The sequence below is a fragment of the Vicugna pacos genome, chromosome 23 (genome assembly GCF_048564905.1).
Source record: "Vicugna pacos chromosome 23, VicPac4, whole genome shotgun sequence".
NCBI lineage: Eukaryota > Metazoa > Chordata > Mammalia > Artiodactyla > Camelidae > Vicugna > Vicugna pacos.
In genome coordinates, this window is record NC_133009.1 from 15406145 (window position 1) to 15429125 (window position 22981).

General features: G+C 38.6%; 1 protein-coding gene across 2 annotated transcripts in view; it reads right to left on the bottom strand.

The window, feature by feature from the left end:
• Positions 1-22981, bottom strand: part of PLA2G4A (phospholipase A2 group IVA) — a 133026-nt gene that overhangs the window by 40220 nt on the left and 69825 nt on the right. For both annotated transcript variants that reach the window (XM_006198776.4, XM_072948534.1), the window contains 3 exons: positions 15903-15940; positions 13492-13633; positions 542-678 (listed from right to left, as the gene is read on the bottom strand). In XM_006198776.4, coding sequence (XP_006198838.1) covers positions 542-678; positions 13492-13633; positions 15903-15940 — 317 coding nt within the window. The remainder of the gene's footprint in view (positions 1-541; positions 679-13491; positions 13634-15902; positions 15941-22981) is intronic.

Below are 22981 nucleotides of genomic sequence, written 5' to 3' on the forward strand. Positions count from 1 at the left end.
TAGATACATTTAAAGGCTTAATTTCATAATTAGTTAGATACAAATCAGTGAAATTTATTGCATTTCTTTTTCAAAAGTTGTTTTCCTTCTTCTGTATATTAGGTATCTTGCATTTCATTCTATTTGCCCTAAAGAAGAAAATGAATACCTCATGAATCATGTAGACTTAGACGTGATTGCTACAAGATTACAAATCAGTAAATTATAGGAAGATTAAATTAATTATGGGTGGAGTATGTTATTCCACTTCTGAGATATTTATACAGAATTATTCCAATTGATCTATCTTTTATTTTCTGTTTCACTACATTTTAAGCCACAAGCGAGCTTCAAGGGAGTAAACTGATGACAAGAGTCATCATTAAGTATGAATTTGCCTTAAAAAAACATCTTTAAGAAACAAATTACTGCATCAAGCTGGGGCATTTCAGTAATTTGAAGTTAATGTTCAATTTTCTAAATCCTCTTTTCTTTTCGAAGTTTCAGGTGGATAAACGCTAAGCACTTAGGATGATAGTTAAGATTCAAAATGAATACTGACCATGTGGATCCAGAAAGACCAGCAATGTAGGTAGCACAGTCTAAAATTCCTGATTCATACAGTGCTTTCATCACACCGGAGAACCCTACCATGGCTCGGAATCCCCCACCGGAGCCCAGTATGGCCACCACAGGCACCTGGAAGGATGAAGCATAGAGATTATTTGTAAAGTAAAATCATAAAACATGTCATTGTCGTTTCAATTTTTCTATGTCCCACATTCAGTAATAAAGAATTGTAAGTTCACTCCTATCTTGATAATGTCTAATTTTTTAAAAGAAGAAAGTAATGTTTCAGATAAGAAAATTAAGAACTAATGTCTATTAGAAAACAAACATTATTAAAATGACTATTTGATAACAACAACAATCCTTGCTATTTGCTTGACACTTCGCAGTTTTGGGGCTTCTTTGGGGTGTACTTTTTAAATTTGATTCTCTCAAAATTCCTGTGGAGGGAGCAAACATGTATTGAGTCATTTTGCAGATGCAAGTTCTGAAAGGATGCTGTTACTCGCGTAAGATCTATTAGCTGATAACCTGGAGTTGAGTAAGTACCTTGCCTTCTTGGTCCAGACTCCTTAGTGCTCCTTTAATGCTGACCTATTTCAAAATATATGCTATTACTTAAGCCATAAAAAAGAACTTATAATCAACTTAACAAGACCTATAAAATTTATTTCTCTATTCTTTAATTCATTCATAATTCTGATTAAATGGTCTCTATGTTTTAGGCATCTCACGTAGGTCTGGGGAATAGTTTATTTAAGTGAGGCAGAAATACAGTAACAATTATGACAAGAATTAATAGGAGTAGATGATATTCATTGAGCTCTTATCTGGTAGGAACTGTTCTCATATTTTATAGAAATTGTCTCATTTAGTCTTCACAAAATCCCTCTAAGGTTTCCATTTTTCAGGTGAGGAAACCAAGGAACTTGGCACCAAGACCTTAAAAACCTGTTCAGGGTCATGCAGCTGATAAGTATCAGAGTTGAGTCAGGAGTCAAATGCCAGTCTCCTGTACCAGGCTCACGCTACACCTTACCAAAGTCGAGTGCTACAGGCTGGCAGGACCTCAGGTCCAGAAGGTGTGGTCAGTTCCTATCAGAGGAATTGGAGTCATGCAGGAAGCTTCATAGACACAGAAGAAAACTGAATTTGATGCTAAAGATGCACAGTTATTCAACAGGAAGGGATGTGGGCAGGGAAGGAGGCTTTACTGGACATGGGAGCAGCGTGAGCCAATGAAGAGTTTTTGCAGTAAAATAGAGAGGCAGAGGATGTCTGTAACGCGACTTAAACACAAAAGTGCTACTTTGGAGAGGGAGACATTGTCATTTTCTTTGTGGTCCTGAACCATTATTGCCTAAGAGAGCTGGTCGTTTCTCTATACCCTAGGGCAGCCGTGCTCAAAGTGTGCATAGCTTTCAGGGGGTCCACAGGGTCAAAACTATTTTCATAACAACAGGAAGATGTTATCTTCCTTTTTTCATTCTCATTCTCTAGTGAGTGTACAATGGAGTTTTCCAGAGATGACATGATGTGTGATACAGCAATAGTCTGAATTCAAAAGCAGATATGAGAATCCACCTGCATTGTATTTCAAGCACCTGGATCCTGACCCTTGGGGGCCCAGTCACCAATGTGATAAATACATATATTCATGGAATCATTATTTTAGAACTAAAAGGACCAAAAAGACTATCGAATTCTTACATGTAGAAAAGAAAGTCCATACAGGTTAGGTCTTACTGGAGGTAAATACTGAGTGGCAGGACATTTAGAACTAATTTCCTAATTCAGGGCTCCTCTCTAATGCTGAATGGGCATCAGATTAGATGCAAATTGAAGACCTCACTGATGAAAACACACTCTACCAGTTCAACACAATGGATCAATTTAAAGGCTTTGAACCTGTGTAGATTTAGGTGAATGCAACGTTCTCAAACATAGATTTTTGAATTGTAAGCAAAGTAAAATCTGTAAGTTCTTAAAAATTTGCCTAGAGAGGGAGGAAAGTTAAGGTAAGAAACTAAAGTGGATTATAAAGTGGGTGAATGGAGTGTAATATAGTATTAATAGCAAGACTAGTTGTAAGGAACTTAGATTAGAAGTTACGATGAGGAAGATGGATCTGAATTAGGCCTTGAATGAAGGGTTGAGTTTATAGGCAAAATGATAATAATAATAATAGCCCTTTATTGTTTAGCTACATGCCAAGCACTGGACTTAATGTCGGGCCAAGACAGGCACAAATAGGAAAGGGTATGCATGTAAAAAGATCAGTCTTCTTATTTTAGCAGGAGAATATTACAGAGTTGGAAAAAATAAGATTATGAAAAGGGCTCTTAGGGGGAAAAACAAGTCAGGGTTGATATTGTAGGAGGAAGACTGTTCATATTGAAACATTTTTTAGGGAGTCTATTGATTTAGTTCCTTGCAACTTGTATTATTGAAAATAATATTAATACAATACAAATCAGGTAGTTCGGAGTAAAAAAATTCTTAGTAACAGATTATACTGTTTCAACATATAATACACAACCTGCACTATTGTTCAGAGTGAGATTTAATAAGGGAAGTTGGAAAATTGAACATAAGACCTCTTTAATCCTAAGAAAACAACTCTCCAGATGTCCTTTAAATGCCACTAGTCCAACACATACTTATGGATGACCATTTTATGTTGTTATGAATTTTCTGGAGGCAGCCAATTATCAAACTGGGATTCATGTGTTATGTAACCCATTGTTTTCATTATTGCTCTTCAGTAATCCTTAAAGAAAGTTTTCAGGTAAGATATTTATGTCAGAAATCTCGGTTGCTATCAGATAAAAGAAAATGTCAGATTATTTGTACACAAAAATTGAATAATGAAATAACTGAAGGACTGTACCGATTTTAATTAACACCTTTGTTGCACATGAGTTAATCTGTTTTTATGCATCATATCATTTAAGTTCCACAACTCTATGAGAGATATTATTACTAGTTTACAGATAAAGGAACTGAAACACAAAGATAATTTTTCCACTGTCCCAAAGCTAGAAAGTGGTGTCCTGTGGGTTTAAAGGTGGGTCTGTCAGACTCCAAAGTTTTTAATTCACTATGTTCCACTGTGTCTCTGAAAACTTCCCCTACAACTAACTTTGTGACCTGAGGCAAAGAAAATCTTTGGACTCAGTGTATTTCTATGTAAAAATCTGGGGTAGAATTCATGAACTTGAAGTTTTTTGCTACTGGTAACATTCTAGAGTCTATAACTCATCTAGAATATGAATTATTAAACTATAAGTTTTTATTAACTATTAAAAAAAAGGGAAATTAGACTTATGAAGAAAATACTGTGTGCCTGGCACTAGCATGGGCATTTTCACTCAATTTGTCTCCAACAAAAGGAGGTCGTTATTTCCATTTCTCAGATGAAGAGGTATTCAGTGCATACGTAATACCCTGTCCACATACAAAGAGCTTGATAAGTAGCTGATAGCTCATAACCAGGATGTGAGCTGCAGGGTCACTGACACATAGTTCATGCTCTTTTCTTCTTCAATTATTCAGAAAGAAAAGAGTAACCTTTATTGAGAGAAACCATCTGATATTTAGCTAAATTCCATTTCAGATTCACGCTGTCACTTCAGATGACAGCACAATTTTATGCAATAAATGAAAGCTAACTCTGGATGCTTTAACAGTGGTAATCATTTTGGAATAACTTTCAATGATTAACTAAGGACTTACAAGGTGCAGCTGTTAGTCCTGGCTCTAAATCCAAAAGAATCAAACAAATTAAGGTTGTTGAGAGTTTTTAGGTTATATTTAGACTTGACTGCACTAGTATTTGTCTATAAATGATTTCAATGAATATTCCTCATACTTCTCTTGTATGATTACAGGAAATGAATTTTTATTTACCAAAACCCCTGTGTTTTGACTAAATTATCTTCACATGTGGGCCTGCGGGTATTATTAATTTCCTCTCTTGCAAAAGAGATTTTTTTTTTTACATTTTCATAGATTTTAAGTTCTGAAGATTACATAAAGACCTTTGCCTCCTTAGCTCCTGTATTAGTCAGGGGTTCTCCAGAGAAACAGAACCAATGGGTAGGTAGGTAGGTAGATTATTTATTTATTTATTTATTTATTTATTTATTTATTTATTTATTTACTGATTTACTTATGGAATTGGCTCATATGATTGTGAGAAATGACAAGTCCAAATTTGCAGTATGGCACAGCAGGCTCCTAACTCTGGAGAGTCTATAATGCAGTTGTAGTCCAAATGCCAGCAGGCAGAGCTGATGGATCAGATGAAGTCCAAGAGCAGTCTGCTGGAGAATTCCCTCTCTTTTTTTTCTTTTAATTGAAGTATAGTTGATAGAGGAATGAAGAATTCCCTCTTGCTTGGAGAGGTTGGTCTTTTTGTGCTATTCAGGCCTTCAACTGATTAGGCGGGGCCCACCAACATTACAGATGACAGTCTGGTTACTCAAATTTCCACTGACTTAAATAGTAATCTCATCAAAAAACATTTCCCAAGTTTATGAAAATTAACCACCACAAGTCCACCCCTTCTCAACTAAGCAGCCATGTACATCTTCAACCACACTTAATCTTCAAATAAAGAAAACAAACAGGTCATACTCCTGGCTTACATGATACAGCTACCTTGTGTGCAACTGGAAATGCACTAATCCTTTCCCCAGAAAAGGATACCAAGTCCTTAAATAATGCTTATTCTTCTCCTTGATACCGCATAACTTAAATATGAATCTGTTTTTGTGTCTGTGTGTATGTGCACTCACACACACAAACATGTTCATAATAAACTAAGGGAGAAACACCCATGGCAAATACAGTTCTCATTTCTGTAACTGGTCACCTGGTCACAGCTGGTATATATAACGACCTTCTTTCACTATCCTTTCTGCTCCTTTGCCATCAACAAGCACCTCAGCAGGTGGGTGACCCAACCTTCATCCCCAAAACATCTGGGTCATTAGCAATCCTTCCTGGACTGGGTTCTTACCATTTTCCATTGACTAAACCCACAGGGCATGTTCCTACTAAGAGACACCTTAGAGGATCTCTTATATTCTAGACATAAGCTTCCTTATCTCCATCACAGAGGAGTGGTCCAGTCTCCCTTTAAAAGGCTGAATCAATCACCCCAGCCAGAATAGGAGCTCCCTTCTTTGTTGATTCAGAGGCATGAGGAGCCCAAAAAGGCCAGGCAGATGCCTTAGCTTACAGTTCAGTGGAATCATTGTTCTGCTTCTGGTGAAAGCATTCCTTCCTTTGGAACTAAGACCTCTAAGCCAGAAGAGGATAAGGTCATGCAGACAGGAAACAAATATTTGGCTAGTGGGTCACTATGGGTAATAATGAGTAGTGCCACTCCCACTTCCACTCTTAGACCTGGGAATCCTGGGGAGAAACAGCACCGACACTGGATGCTGACTCAGAGCACGTACAGCCTCCTGGAAAACCATGCTCCAGCCGGCAGGGTCCTGCCACCTCGCTGGCACTACAACTGTGTCTTCAGAAGGCTGCTCCACCATTCCATCAACTAGTTGGTTCGTGATGGTGGAGAGCACCGTAAGACTGGTAAATTCCATGACATGAGCCCCTGCCATAACTGACTTGCTGTGAGGTGAGTTTCTTGATTAGAAGCAATGCTGTGTGGAATACTGTGACACTGAATAAGGCATTTTGTAAGTCCATCAATAGTAGTTTTGACAGAAACCTTGAGTGCAGGAAAGGCACATCTGTGTTTACTCAGGCAAAAACAAGACACTGCCCCTTCCATGATGGATGCAGTCCAGGGTGATCAGCCTGCCCCCAGGTAGCTGACTGATGACCTCTGGGAATGTTGCCGTACTGGGGACTCGGTCTTGGTCTTGGCTGCTGGCAGATGCTGCTGCGGCAGTCAAGTGAGTGCAAGTCCATGTTGCTGAGTCCAGGCATAACCTCCATCCCTGCCGCGATGACCACTTTTTTCATGGCCCCATTGGGCAACTGACGGGTGACTGGTGAAAGAAACTTACTAGTATCCACAGTATCTGCCTGATTATTAAAATCCTTCTTGGCTGAGACCACCCTTTGGTGGGCATTGACCTAGGACACATCTTCACATTTTTCACCCATTCAGAGAGGTCTGTTCACATCCCTCTCCTTCAGCCTTTGTCTTGCTTGTCACCAATTTCCTAATTTGGTCCTTTCAAGTCCCTAACCACACAGCCAATCAGTTGGCCACAGGCCATATATCAGTATATAATTGCACGTCCATTTCCCCATCCAAGTAAAATGAAAAACCAAGGGCACTCCTAGAACCCTTCCCCTGGCAAGATTTCCCTTCACAACTGTCCTTCTAGGATGTCCCAGAAAGGGGCTGGGGTCCTACGGCTGTCCTCTTTCAGGACAAGTATTGTGCAGAATCATCTGTAACGAGGCCCAAGTTTTCTCCTCTCTGTCAACTGATCATACGGCTCTCCCCCATGAGGCTCTCGCTACAGGATGGAAAAGAGAAGGTGGTGTAACAGGAGTGGGGAACACAGGCGTTTGGGCCACTTCTTCCTGTAACTTATTTGTACCTTCAGGGCCTATTCAGCCCAATGTCATATATATCACTTCCGTTTGATGTGGGAGTAATCTGTGCACACCCAACTTCATGGTTTGGTGGGTCAGACATCATGACGGTCAGCTCAGGTCCCGAGATAACCTGGTCACCCTCAGTTCAGCATTCAATCTCTACTAAGGCCCAGTAGCAGGCCAAAAGCTCTTTCCTCAAAAGGACAGTAGTTATCCACAGAGGATGGCAGGGTGTTGCCCCAGAAGTGCCTGTGCTGCAGTTCACCTAGAAAGGCCTATGGCAGGCTGCAGACAGCGTCCCTCTGCCCACAGACACCTCGAGCATCGGCAGAGCTGAGGGGTCACGTGGCCCAGGACAGGGCAGCTCATAGGCTCAGCTGGGCCTGTTGCCAAATCTCCTCTTGTTCTGGGCCCCATTCCACACTAACTAAGAGGAGTTCAAACTGTCTGCTCAACCACGTGTACAGTCTAAAAGGAATATGAATTGGCACCACAAAGAGCTATTGTCATAGTGAAGGTGGAAGCAAGAGGAAAAATATTCTAGAGGAAGGAAACACAATAAACGAAGAAATAAAAATTCTTGTTGACAACTCAAGACTGCCTCCTTCAGAAACCGTTTTGCTTGGCCTCCCTGCTCTGTCACTAGATAGTCTCTCTTTTCTCCAGTTTTTCCACTTAATTTATCTAACAAACTTAAGTACAGACGAGGACTCAGAGCATGTATTGTTTGAGGACCACTTCATACTTCTGTTTTCATCCAAAGCCATCTACGTGTTTAAACTGAAGTACATTCCTTACATTCAGCCTTGAGAGGCAACACCTCCTCCTTTACGCTTTGATGAAGGTTGGAGGAAAGCTTCCTTCTCTCGTTGCCCCACTTTTCTAACTCCGGGTCTGAGTCCCACAACCAGCTTTGCTCTGTTGCACGCTCAGTTACACGGGGCCCTGAAAACGGCAGAGCAGCCTTTTACTTCACAGAACAGACTGTCATCTGGCAACTTCATCTAACCAAAAGCTGCTTTGGAACAAGGAAATTTAAAAGCACCGGCCTCTAAATGATCCAAAGAGGTCATAAATTCCTCTGCACAAAGTGTTATAGATCTTACTCACGGGAAAGATCCCAGCCCTTTATTTATGGAGCAATTACACTAATCAGAGACACTGATCTGACAACAAGCTTGCTAATCAGATTTTAATTCCACAACAACAAAGTTGAAAGAGAAAAGGGTGGTTTGAAGAAATTACTTCAAGGGAATATACCGAGCATGGAGAAATGGCAGTTGTTTGCAAAGGCTGCAGTCATGTGAGCACTTAAATCAGTCTAATCTGGGTAAGAATAACATATTTTAGAAAGTTTTCCATCAAATTATTAAAATCAATACATTAAACATTTTTATTATTGAGAATTTTTATTAATTTAATTTAATTTAATTATTATTATTTTTTAATGGAGGTACTGGGGATTGAACCCAGGACCTTGTGCAGGCTAAGCACGTGCTCTACCACTGAGCTACATCCCTCCACCCCATTATTGAGGATATATTTTTTTAAAGTCTTAGTACTTAGGAGAATAAACTCGTGGGTTACTAGAAACCTTAACTATTTGACTAATTCATTAGCCAAGCAGGAAAGCTAGGTTTTACTGGACATTGCCTGAGGGTGTTATGCAACAGCAACACCCAAGTATATATTTATAATAGTTACTATTTTAACTAAGATGTGCCTTATACATTGTGCTGGCTGCTTTACAAGCGTACTTATTCTTTGGGCCAAATAAGAGACATTGTCTTCATTTTACAAGTGAAGCCCAGGAGAAAAACAATGTGCTCAAATTCATCCAACATTTTATTTTTATTTATTGATTTTTTTGTTTAATGGCAGCACTGGGGATTGAATCCAAGACCTCATGCATACTAAGCATGCACTCTACCACTGAGCTATTACCCTCCCCTCCCCACCCCAATCCAGTATTTTAATTCAACACGGAGGTCCTAAACTGGATGCTGAAAAACATTTGTTCAAAACCGGGAACAAGACAGCACATTCTCTGCCATCAGAACTGAGTTGGGCGGTTCTGTCTCGGACAAGCTGCCCTAGCAGCCCGCTCCTCCTTCCCCTAAGGAGGCCAGCTCGCCAGTGCTGAATAAAAAGTGAAGAACTTGGCAGGGAGCAAGGGACGTGGGAGTTTAAGAGACCTTTGGCCAAGGAGTAACATGAATTCAGAAAACGAAGCTTGCGTTATGAGGATGGGTGGTGCTGAATATATCTAAACTGATTCTTCCTGCCAAGGCGAAAAAAGTCTAGACCAAAACCTAAAACAGCATCATCCAAAGTTTTAATTCTAGGAATGACTTCCACAAATATGAGTTCAATATTTCTGAAGAATAGCCCAGAGAAAAGCACAATTACCTCATTCTCCGTTTGTTGCAGAAAAGCCAGTGTGTATGAATAGTAAGCCAAATTTCATTTCCCAGAAAGACTCCTTTTCACAAAAGCAGAAGAGCCTAGGAGGTGTGGCAGCAACCTTCCTTTCGAAAAGGAAAACCTAAGAGCAAAGGCCACTGGACACATGCACCCATGTGTCCCACAGACTTGCCAATCCAAACAACCTGGGATCGCGTCACTCAAACCTTCTCCTCAACCTGTGTCACCTCCCTAACAGCCTGAAGCAGGTGCTCCTCAGTTGCGAGTCCCGATCTCTCTAGCTAATCCATCCCCTGGCTGTAATGCCACTGCCTACATCTGACTCTTACAATTAAAGATTTACTGAGAATCCACCGCGAGCCTGGAGTTAAGCTGGTGCTGGGAATATAAAGGTAAAGAATACAGACACTGCCCTGGACCTTGTGAAACTTTTAATCTAATGGAAAAAAAGAAAGAGACATTAAATGAGTATTTGTACAAGTATTTTTAAAATATGATTGTGGGAAATGCTGAGAAGACAATATGGCTATTTATGCTATAGAAGAGCCTGACTGAGAGACCTAACTTGAACTTGGGGGGAGGGAGGGAAGGAGTCGGTGAGGAAGACTGTGTTAGAGTAAGTGACATGTGCACTGGTTCGAAAATGGGAGGCTGTTAGTCAAATGAAAATGGGGTAGGGTGGAGGGAGGGCGGCACAGGGGAGGCATCCTGCAGAGAGAAGCACCTCTGCAGGCAAGAGTGCCACTGGGGAGCCCTGGAACTAAGAGGCAGGCACCTAGTGGAGCGGGCGTGGGGGTTTGTGGTGAACTAGAGCACCTGAAGCCAGAGCGGTGCTGTGAGGACAACCCTAAGAGTGGTGGAAGGATTTTAGGCCTGGGTTTGAGAGAATCAGATTTATGTCTTTAAAAGGTGACGCTGAGTTCAGTGCGAACAGAAAGCAGGGAGAGGATGACAGGCACAGGCAGAACTACAGAGAGGAGGGGATCTGGTGTCCAGATACAGACACGCTAAGTGTGGCCGTGAGGGATACAAGCAAAGACATCAAAGAGGGGTGGAGATATTCGGGTCTGAAACTCAGAAGGGAGGTTCTAAGTCGTTGATATAGATGTGAACATTCTTAGCCCACAGGTGTTTGGTGACACATGGGAGGGAGAGAAAATTTTTAAGAATTCAGAAAGAGGAGGAAGAGGGCCTAGGGCCGAGTATTGAAGAACTCACATTTAAATAATGCGCACGGGAAGAAGATCTGGTGAAGGGAATCGAAGAGAAGGCAGGAAGCGAAGGGCAGCAGGAAGACAGGAGTCACGTGCAGCTGCAGAGTCCGGGACGACGGAGCTGGAGAGCCTACGCACTGCCTGAGTCAGCGCCTGTGACCAGCAGAGCGGCGGCGGCAGAGTACCGAGGGCAGGGGCCTGGGGGAGCAGAATGAGGCTGTGTAGGAAACTTTGGAAAAGTCTGTCTGTGAAGGTAAGGACAGAAGTAGAGAAGGGAGAAGGGAATGCACATTCCAGGGGGATTTTTTGGGGGGGGTCCTTTTTCTTTCTCTATATATCAGAGTTTAGAGCATGGTTATATTTTTATAGGAAAAATTCATAGAGGCAGAGGTAGACAACAGAGGTGCAGAGTGGCCCTGGGGGTACCGGCCAATTGCTCTGATGGGCTCCCTAACTGGGGTTTGCAATTCCTGTCTGCTGTGGCCCCACATTTGAGAGAAGAGGGGCCCTTGCCTCCATGGAACTTGGATGGAAGTGGCAATTGAGAGCATAGGTTAGGAGCATGTCAATCCTGTAGCAAGAAATGAAGGATTTGTCATCTGATAGCTTTTAATTTCTCTGATTAGGAGGCAAGTCCATCAGTTGTGAGGGGAGCAGAGGGTGGACCAGCAGCTGGAAGAAAGACAAATCACTGTAAATAAATAGAAAGCAAAAAGCTAGAGAAATGCTGAGCCTGCCAGAAAGTCTCCCAAACGAGGCTGACGGCCATGAATTAACCGAGGTATCCATTTCCATTGCCGTTTTGCTTAAATGTCTTTCTCCCCAACTAGGCTTTAAACTCACCAAGGAAAGTGACTGTTCAGTATTAACCACGTCAGCTTTGTTCCTCTCCAGATCCTGGCACAGTGTCTCAACAAATGACAGATGGCAGAGACAAAAAGAATCGGATATATCGTTTCTCTGCTCCAAGGGTGTAACAATACAAAACAAGAACGGGGACAAAAAGAAGGTGTAGTGGTGCCGATGAAAGGTTTACAATGGAGAAAACCAAAAACAGAAACACTTCCCAGGAAGCTAGAAACTTCTGAGTAACATGTAGAGAAGGCAGTATCTTCAAGGACAATCATCAACCACTGGGTGCAGGACTGGAGAGAAGTTGCTATCTCTTAGAAACATCAGTGAAGATTTTGCTTCTCCTCCCTAGTTTTCTTTTAGCAAAAACACCTCACCAGCAACGTTTTATCTTCAAGTCTGCTCCCTAACAACAAAAGCCACTGCAGCAGAAGCAGACTGGCTTTCGACCCCTACATCCACCTAGAAGCACATCTGGAAATCTGCCATCACACGTGGGACAGGGGTGCCCATCTGGCGCCCTCACTCAGAATTTATGTCTTACTTCCAATTCCATTTTGTCCCTAATTTACAATAATCTTGAATCCCTGGTCTGTGTGTGCATGCATGGGAATAAATATATATATATGTAAGTTATTATAAATAGACATGTCCTTATGCATTTAATGAAAGTACCTTTCTAAAAATAACCGTTCATCTAAAATATTCAATTCACAGAAAAGCTCAAAGAAATAAGTAAAAAATTACCTGATATGCCACTAAGAAGAAACTGCATTATTATCACTTGAAGAGCATCAATGCAGTAATTTTAAATTTTTTTAAAATTTTGTTTAATTGAGTTATAAGTGATGTATGACAGTATATTAGTTTCAAAAGGTGTACAAAATAATGATTTGATACTTGGATATATCGTGAAATAATCACCACAAGAAGTTTAGTTAAGATCTATCCCCATATACAGTTATAAAAGTTTTTCGTTGTGATAAGGACTCTTAATATCTACTCTCTTAGCAACTTTAAAATATACAATCCAGTATTATTAACTATGGCAGCAATTTATTTTTGTAGATTTCAGAAAGAAGGACAGACCAATAGATGGGTGGATGGATGGATGGATGGATAGGTAGACAGATACATCAGTGAAGGGATAAATGAAGAGATAAGTAGACAGAAACTGGATTATACAAGTCACTGAATAACAAATGCCATTTATTTTACTGGAATTCAAGGGAAGAAAAAGAAGTTAAAGTACAATTGAAGGATTGTTCTTTCAATATTTGTTCACAAAAATAATTTAATCTCTGTCTATAATTAGGATTATGAAAAATAATACAATATGGAGGTCATTATTTTTAACTACTTTGCTGATTTTAGATGATATCTTTTCACTCCCTGCTATGAAATATTAGGAATTTGAAACATTTCCTTTTATCTCCCCTATTCACATCTTTAAAAAAAATGGTTAACTATTATCATTAACAAGATTTATAACATTTTGTTCTTATTCAGTAACGGTAATTCTCACAGCAGTTTAATTTTGGTATATATTAAAATGAATTCAATGATCCTTTTGTATCTGAGGTTAAACTGTCCCAGCTAATGAAATGAACATCTTGTTTGTGAATCAGTATGCCTGTGCCTCTTTAAAAAACTATATCTGATAAATATCACCAAATACGGGCAGCATTTGTGATGATCTTCCTCAAAGAGCTCCCATTTATGAAATGCTTACCTTACCTACCGTATCTTAAAAAGATAAACAAATTATGCTCAACCTCAATATCTTCATATTTGCGGGGAATTTGGGAGAAAGTACAAACAAAATGATTATTAAACTGCAATAACATTTGAAAAATTTCCAACTCACATCACGTGCAGAAGACAAGCCTTCACTGTTCTTTGGGCCCAGGAGTTTCTTCATGTTTTCCTTTATTTTTTCTTTTCTCTGTTGTCTGAAAGCTTTCTCCTGATCACACAGAGCCATGCTAAATCGGAGGTCTGGGGATGAACTGTGGATAAAACAGAGATCATGAACCAATGTCTCCAGCAGCCTTGCTACACATCATCCAGTTCCCCAAGTCCCTGGCAGCTGTACAGATACATGCTCACTTCTTCCCTCAAGTTATTTCCTAGGAGGGAATCTGAAAAGAGTATAAAACAATGGCTATCTTAACATAGCATCATCCAAGGCACGTTTTTTTCAGAACAAAGGAGTATGAGATGTTTTATAAAAAACCAAATAGCCCCTGATAAATTGCATATTATGATAGTGAAGACTTTGGGAAGTGCTTCAGGAAAGACACCTGTTTAGGTCTGTTTTGGGTCAGTATTTCCCAAACATACTTGATCAAAAACTCCTTCCTCTGTCCCTCTAGTGCATCATGACACTAACATCCGAGCTAGTCTGTGCTCTGAGGGTGGTACTTGCAGAAATGCTATCTTAGTAAGTTGCCTTGTGTAATGGATGCCCCCTGCGACAAGGAAAGAAACTTCTAATGGTAGAATGTTACAGAACTACAGGTGAATTTATGACTGGATTTCAGAACCCTTAAATTATATACCCTTCCTTTCCAATAATGGTAGCAGCAATTTTTCAGTTATCTATACCCTGCCAGAAGCCACATTAGGTATTGTACATGCATCATTGCAACAATGATGGGCATAAACAGTATACACTGTATTACTATTTTTACAACTCCATATTAGACATCAAAAAAAAAAAAACCTGAAGCTCTGAGAGGTTAAGATCACAGAGCAAACATGTGATACTCTTTCCATCATGCAGCAATGCCTTGCCAACAAGACAGCTCTTAATATTAAAATTTAAAACCAGCTACTGAATTTTAAAATAATTACAAAAAAAACCCCTAGCAATCTGTAAACACAGATGTTTAGAAGGTATCGGTACAAAAATATCTAAAAGAAAATTTTAAAAATGTTGAGTAATTTTATAAATATAATAACAGAAGTATGGTTCATTGATTTCTTCTTTTATGTATTATCTTTAATTCTCTAATTTCTTTCCTGGTCTTATTTTATATTCAATAGAAGTCATTCAATGAAAAAATGAATTTTTCTTTAAAGAGCATTTCATTTTAGAGTCAAGACAAATCTACATATAAAAATAGAGTTTGCTTAAAGTTCATTGTAAATATGTAATAAATTACTTCTGGACATACATATACTATTTAACTGATTTTTTTCTACATTTTTTGATAACTTTGCTTTGTTAAAGCCCATTTCTTTTACATAATATAGTTCTTATTATACCAGTGGAGACCATTTCTCATGAAAACAAATAGCATTACTTTCACAGTCAAGTAACAAAAATATTTCTAATCTCATACCAAAATATGCCACTTGTAAGCAAGAATCAATGTAATGCAAAATAACACAAGTAAATAATCTGGACTGTCCTTTGATACATCCTGACATATAGAGGACAGTGGTAATTTATACAGTACTTTTCTAAGTCAAATCAACATGTTCCAGGGATCAAAACAAGAGAAAGAAATACCTAAACCCAATGTCAATGTACCCATCATCATTCATTTGGAAAATCATAAAATATGAAAATGCTACACTAATTCTGTGATGTTTATGTAAATAAAATGTGTACTAGTAACTGGTAAAATCCACTTCAACAGGGAAGTTCAAAGAGAATCAGAAAGGTTGAGGGAGGTGGGACCTACTGACCCCAGTGTGAGGTCAGAGATGAGCTAATTCTCGAGGGAGGCCTAGGCCTGACTCCCCTTAGACTCACCACATGAAAATAAATGATTCTCCAATATTCACTTTTGGAGGCCACACTGAAAAAGCAACACACTGCATGGAACTTTACCATCTGTAGTCCTGCTGATCCTTATGGACAAAGACAGTCTCAATTTTCAGTTTTCCCCCTTAGTTTCCTATTTATGTTCATGTACATGTTTTTTTTAATATCTATCTGAATCTACAATGAAAACAGACTTAAAGTCACTGTGTTCATTTCTATGGGAACAGAAATATAACTTGAGGAAGGGTCCTTTCAAAAAGCTCTTCTTCTGACATTTATAATTTAACTACCAAACTATAGAAAAATTAAGAAAAGATTATTATATTTGTTAAAATGTTGTAACTATTAGGAGAGAGCTAAAGAAAAGCAAATTACATTTAATGCAATTTTATACTTAAAATTGTCAAAATTATTTTATATTAAAAGTATATTCTTTAAAAACTAAAATCAGTCAGTGGATCACTCACAATAGTTTTCATCCAATGAAATGAAAATGCACTTACCAAACTTCAAGAGACATTTCCAGAATCATTTCAGTGACCTAAAACAGATATACTAGGTTATATATAGGTTATCATAAAATGTATGTTGTGTTATATATAATCCAAAGTCAACATAACTTTTGAGTGTCAGATTATGTTTAACCTAACTACTCTAAAAATAAAAGCAACATATGTCCATAAAGACTCTATATAACAGGTGCATTTTCAATAAATAATTTTTTGCTATTTTTCATGATCTAAGCCTACTTTTAATGTCATTTTAAAAAGCGTAAGAATTGCTCCGGCAAGGTTGTTTTCCACCTTCACTAAAATAAAGTAGTTTATTCCAAAAATCATTATTCATAAAACATAAAAATTTCCTGAGATCTCAAACTATGAAGATTTGGAGCTGTTTCTGGGCCTCAAAATCAGAAGCCAAAGCTAAAGAAAGCCTGGACAGAAATTCACACTTGCGCATTTGTGACAAGTGCAAGACCGCAGTAAACAGAAGACAGAATCTCTATCCAAGGTGAATGGCAGGACCCAGGAGCCATCAAATGGTGGTCACCTTAAGAAACATCTATAAAATGGAATGTGGGCTCTGGTTTTTGTGTTTTCAACGCTGTGAGAGCCAACCAAACTTATAGACGGATGCCATCATGTCCATGGGCCAATTTTGGTTTAATGAAAAAGAACATGACTAATATGCACAGAGAAAAGGGGTATTAAAAGATATCTTTCCAGAGACGATGAATCTGTTGTATAAAAAGACCCTCTCAATACTATCTCTGCCATTAGTTATGAATAATGTGACTTTGAATTGTTACAAGAACCAAATGAGAAACGTTTCGAGGGCTGCTGTACGACTGTAAGACGGTGCTGTTATTTTTACCACATCAGTTTACCATAAGAACATAGTTAGAGCGAACCTGTTGAATACCTTCAAGTAGAGCAGTGCTAGGATGTGCCTCTTAAAATGGGAAGAGGATAGTTTTAGAACCAACAAAAAATGCTATAGATTATTGGCTTTTGTTTTTCCTTTTTGGTTTCAGAGGATGGAAAAAAATAAACTAGAAGGAGTTTTCCAAAAAGTTAAAATAAGTTCATGGATAATTCTCAGTACTGAATTTTATAAGTGTGAAAAAGGCACTGAAATTATCCATACAAAAATTTGCTTCTCCCACTAAACCATACGCACTGTCTTAAATAGGTCTCTATTACCAGTTCATTGCATGGTATTTGGCATACAGCATACAATCAGTAAGTGTCAGCTGAATTACTGTGTATGTGTGTGTGTGAGGCTGCACATCAGGCGTCTTTTCCTGTCAAGAAACACCTCATTGCTACTAGAGATAAAATCAGGGGCTGGTCCCACCCAGAGAGCAATTTCTATGTATGGAATTCTATTCACCAAAGCTATGTATAAATATTACTTTCAAGTGAATAAAATAATCAAGAATCCTAGTACACATGGAATTACACATGCCCAGATGAATCATAGTTCAGTTATAAGTCAGAAAGGTAATTGGCTTCTAACCACTGACTGTAATTGCTCTGCATTCTATCAGTGAAAGGACTGCTCAGACCACATCCCAGCACGTTATGACTATTCCCCATTTCCACGCTTCAAATGGAACCTTTCCCAAAGAGGGCTTGAGAAATATTTTATATTGAATGAAGTTGTATTTGGTAAGAAAATCAAGATGTAGGTAAAACATGGTCTGTTTAAAAACAAACAAACAACAACAACAACAACAACAACAACATTAAAAGCTGCTATTAAAATGAGACTAGATTTACTATATTTATCTCCAGAGGGCAAAAGCACCAAGGAAGAGTGGAAATTAAGAGAACAATACTACAACTCAGTATGGAGTTTTCTAATAAATGGAAAGATTCAAAGATTCAAGCTGGAATGGGCTTCCTATGCCAAAATGCCATCTCATAACAGAAATTGTTCAGGAAAAAGCTGGCTTCTCAACTGGCAGGTCCCTAAACATTTTACGTTTTTAAATATTTGATGCTTGAATATAGCTCATGCCTACTTAGCCAACAACTTAATAAAAAGAAAATCAGCAGTGTTATGTTTATGGTCATATGTGTCTTCTCTGTAAGAATGTCCCTTCTACATCCACCTACACCATTTCTTGGCTAAGACATTCGTAATCCTAGACAGACTGAGGCTCTTTAAATGAAGGCAGAATAAAAGAGAAGACACAAAATTTTTCTGCCATCTAGAGTCTTAAGAATGTGTTGTGCTAGGGGGCAAGGTATAGCTCAGTTGTAGAGCGCATGCTTAGCATGCACAAGGTCCTGGGTTCAATCCCTAGTACCTCTATTAAAACAAAACAAAACAAAACTACCTCCCCCACCAAAAAAAACCAAACAAGAATGTGTTGCTCTGATTCTTGTCACTTGGGTTGGGATCCTTACTTCCACATGTTGCCCACGTGGATAACCCACCACGTGGAGGAAATGTTAAACTCTTCCACTTGATGCATTATGTTCAGACATGCTATGAAGGTGGACATTCCCAGTCTCCCTGCTCCTTTCACCTGGAACAGATCATTCAGATAAAAGAGCCACAAAAATGTGTACTTCCTGTGAGGCATTAAACAATTATTGTCAACTCCTTCCCACACACTGCGTGAAGCAGCTCTGCATGACCTTTTTCCAGGTGGCTTGCATTATCAAGGCAACCAGAAGGCAAGGTGACCAAATCTCCCTGACACCATGATACTCTGTCAAGAACAAGGACAATGAGGACTCCATCTCTTCTAGGAATCATGAATGCAAGAAGCAGGCTGTACTCATTGTACGTTCTTGGGGGAAACAACAATCTTGTCTTTGAATGCCACAACAGAAAGCAGTCTGAGATGCTTACGATGGGAGATGTTCAGCTGGGGAGGGAAGGGGAACTAGAGGAGGGAAACTATTTTAAAAAAAAAAAATGCCATTTCAGACTCAAAGATAATTTTAAAAGTATCTAACCCACAAATTCTCTTGCAAACATTCCAGGGTTGTTTTGAAATAATAAACCTAATGTAACAAGCAAAATGCCTGACATTGAAGAAGTCCTTTAAAACTATTATTTCAAAAAGATGCAAATGATTTTTAACTTGAAAATCTACCCTAGTAGTAAAGAGCTCATTAAATATGCCATGCCTTCTCTTATTAAAATCCTCCAGTATTTACAATTTTACTTTCAACAAAACATTATTTTGAGTTCTGATCCCTTCTCAGTCAATTCACTCTTTTTTCCCCACTTGGTAGAAACAAAAGGCAACTATTCACCATGTTGACTCAATAACCACATCTTTCAAGAGAATTAGATAATATTTTCTGCTTTATCTGTATATGCCTGACCTATGTGAGATAAATAAAATTACATCCAAAAAATGAGGATCACTTTTACAAAGAATCATGTTTCCATAAACCGTTAACACCATCCTATGAAGAAGGAACCAGATATGGATCTAACAAACAGGAGATTCAAGTGCAGAGTGGAAAATACAACCCTGCAATACAAACAAGATTACATCTAAATAAATTTTGCATGTCTAAAATTGAATGATATGCTGCTAAAATCATCTTTTAAAATATATATGATTTTTGATAACACAAAAAACTAACATTTTTAAATGGAGTTATAATTCCATATAACATTATATTAGTTTCAGGTGTATAACATAATGATTTGATATTTGTATATATTGCAAAATGATCAACACAGTAAGTCTAGTTAACATATGATTTCTTTAAAATTTATTTTTTATTTTTTTAAATTTACCTTTTTCATGTGTACAATTTGTCACCAATTTATTTTTGATTTTAGAAATTATTTTTTGGAGGGGGAGGTAATTAAGTTTGTTTGTTTGTTTTAATGGAGATACTGGGGATTGAACCCAGGACCTCAAGCATGCTAAGCATGTGCTCTACCACTGTGCTCTACCTTCCCCCTATATGATTTCTTAATAAAACTAAATTAGCATTTATTACCAGGAATCATATAATCCCTCACCCAAGAGTCCAAGATAACTGTGTCCCCAAATATCCCAGTCTTAAAAGTTTGACAGATAAAAATACACTATTTCCCCTGTTGCCATGTCACATAGAGTCTTTTCCTGTTTATTTGACAGCAATCTCTTTTTCCTTAATTTAAGATCCCTTTTCTTTACATGGACATTGGAAAATTCTGAAAGAGCTGTGTAATCATCAGCTATAATACGACAAATCCGATTTCCTTCAGCACTAATACTACCACTTTTTCTCCAAATGGGACTCTCTCAAGACTCTCAACTTCTCTTCTCTAAATTTCATTTAATTTCATTATGCCTGTCTGAGCACTTCCCATAAGTTTCTATTTCCCATAAGTGCATTCATTATTCATTCATCCAAAAATGAAAGTATTTGATTGGTATCAGGTCGGGTGTGCAATGGTAAATAGCCTGAAAATGTTCTAGTCCCTGAGGGAGCGTAGGTCCGGAAGAGGACCCCAAGGATACAAGCGCACTCTAAATCCTCTATAATTTAAGAGTTATAAACTGTGGAAGTTATCAAAGCAGACTCACTTAAGTTTCCATGGCTAGTATCCCCAAATAAAAATGCATTCTCTCTTAAAGCCAGGAATTCTTTGACCTATGCTTGAACTTTGCCCTGCATAAATGTGATGGCATTCACATCTTAGCCAGAGATCTCCCAAATTTCTCACAAAATTATATATTTCTCTTGGTTTCTCTCCAAAGTCTGCTGTGTCTCATTCACTTAGCTAAATTGTAGTCTTTGTCTTCACACATCAATACATAGTTTTCCAATGAAATCATCTTGAGACTAACTTAACATTCTGAACTCACCATCAAAACTCCCTTTTTTTTTTCAAGCTTTACCACTATCTCTTCTATAGAACTTTCCGATTTATTTTCAAGTTGCAATCATGTATGAACAGTAATCAAAGAAAGCAGTCTGACAAAATTAGATAACACAGAAACCATGAGACGTGGCTATTTTTAAACAGTAACACTCACTTCCAAATAAACACGTCAAATTAAAACACAGTACAATGTAAAATCAGAGGCTGCCTTTCTCAGAGTATTGGCCAAGTCAAAAATTCATCTAGAGAATAAAGAAGTATAAACTCTCCTTCTTCAAAACCTCTCCTTACTTCAAAACCTTAGCATGTTCATGATTCTCTTGAAATGGGCTACTTTGCACAAAACAAATGAAATTCGTCAGAAACTCTATCTTTCCACTTTAAAATGGGGTACTGTAACCCAAAGTGACACTTGATATATTCAGTAATGGGTGACTAGAGCATTTTAAATTTTTAACTGTGTTGAAACAAATGATCACTAAATTTATAGGCTCTACCTATATATAAATGAGTTTACATTGGTCAATAAGTTCAAACAAATAAGTAAATGTAATAGCCAGTAAATCAGTTTCATGAAGCACGTGACAAACAGTTAAATCTGGCCAGTATAATTATAATGAGAATATCTAATATTTATTTAAATGCTTACTGGGTCAGGCACTATTCTAAAACTTCCCATGTATTTATTTACTCACTTAACCATAACCACAACCCTTAGGGGTCGGTACTATATACAACTTTGTTTGACAAATGAGGATGCATGGCAAAGAGAAAAAAATAACTTGTCCGACATCACACAGTGAATAAATAGCCGAATCATGATTCCAACCCAGACGGTGGCTGTCTGACTCTGAGCCTGGGGTTACAGCAGCACGTCCCACCAGTTTCTCTCAAATGACAACTCTGATGCTCTTGAAACTTACAACTCCAACAAACATAACCTAAGCCAGATTTTATAAATGCTATCAGGGAACTGTGGACCCAGCCCTAAGATTGGTTTTCTTCTCAAAAAAAAAAGCAGCAGCTCTAAAACGGAGTTGAATGATAAACCATAGTCTCAGGAAAAGCTGAATATACTCCTGCTTTCCAACTTCATCTGGTCCTCACTGCCACAAGGCAATCATTCTAATCATTCTTACCAACCCATTAAAGCTACTGCCACATTTAGTTTGCTCAAGTTCAAGTCACCCTGCCTAGTCCTTACACCTGTCACTTTCAACAGAAGTCTGCTAGAGCTGCCTCAACTTTTTTGTTGTCATTACGAAACATTCTCTCTCTTTACCTACTAACTTCAAGCCAAATCCTGTTTGCTCTAAATTCCCCCATTACCTGGTCAAAAACCTTCCATGACTCATTGCTTCAGTAAGATAACACCCAAATTCCAGCACCCTGAATTTAAGTTCTGCTAAGGTTTGATCCCCATGTACCTGTCCTCCCTTCACACATGAACGCTGTGCTCCCATCACCCTCAGCTACACACCATTTCCTGAACAGGCTGGTCCTTTCTGGTCCCAGGTCTGTGAGCAAAGACTCAGGCTGTTCTCTCCACCAAAGTGGCCTTCTAGCCCTTTTGCGATCCAACCACATCCTTCCTTTAAGGACAAACCCACATCACTGATATCCACTGTAACCCACAGAAGTCCATGGGAACCCCATCCCCCCTTTGCCTCTCTGTCCTCACCTCCTACCACTCTCCCTGCTACTCCTTGTGTTCCAGCCATGCCCTCCTCCTTGCTGTTACTCAACACACCAGACAAATTTCTGCCTCGGGACCTTTCTACTCGAAGTGCCTTCTGCCTGCAGGTATCATCAGAGATAGTTTTCTTGGCCACATTTTTGGAACTGTATTTACAACCCTCCTCACACACATATACCTATTCCCTTCTCCTCCTTCCTTGGTTTATTTAGCACTTATCTCTATCACTATCCAACACAGATATCTTTTATCTATTTACCTTATCAAGAGAACATAAGTTCCACGAGGGGTTTCTGTCTGTTTAATGCTGAATAGGTAGTGTCTAGAGACCGTCTGCTGCATAGTAGGTGCTCAATAGTTATTTGCGAAATGAACGAATGGAGAATAATGCCTTCTTTTAATTCTCATTGTGCACGTTGTCTGCATTATTTATTTGGTACTTAAAATTATAATTTGTAAATACCAAACTCTAGTTAATGATCTGCTGAAGTATTTAGGGGTAGAGCATACTGTTGTCTGCAATCTGTTTTTAAA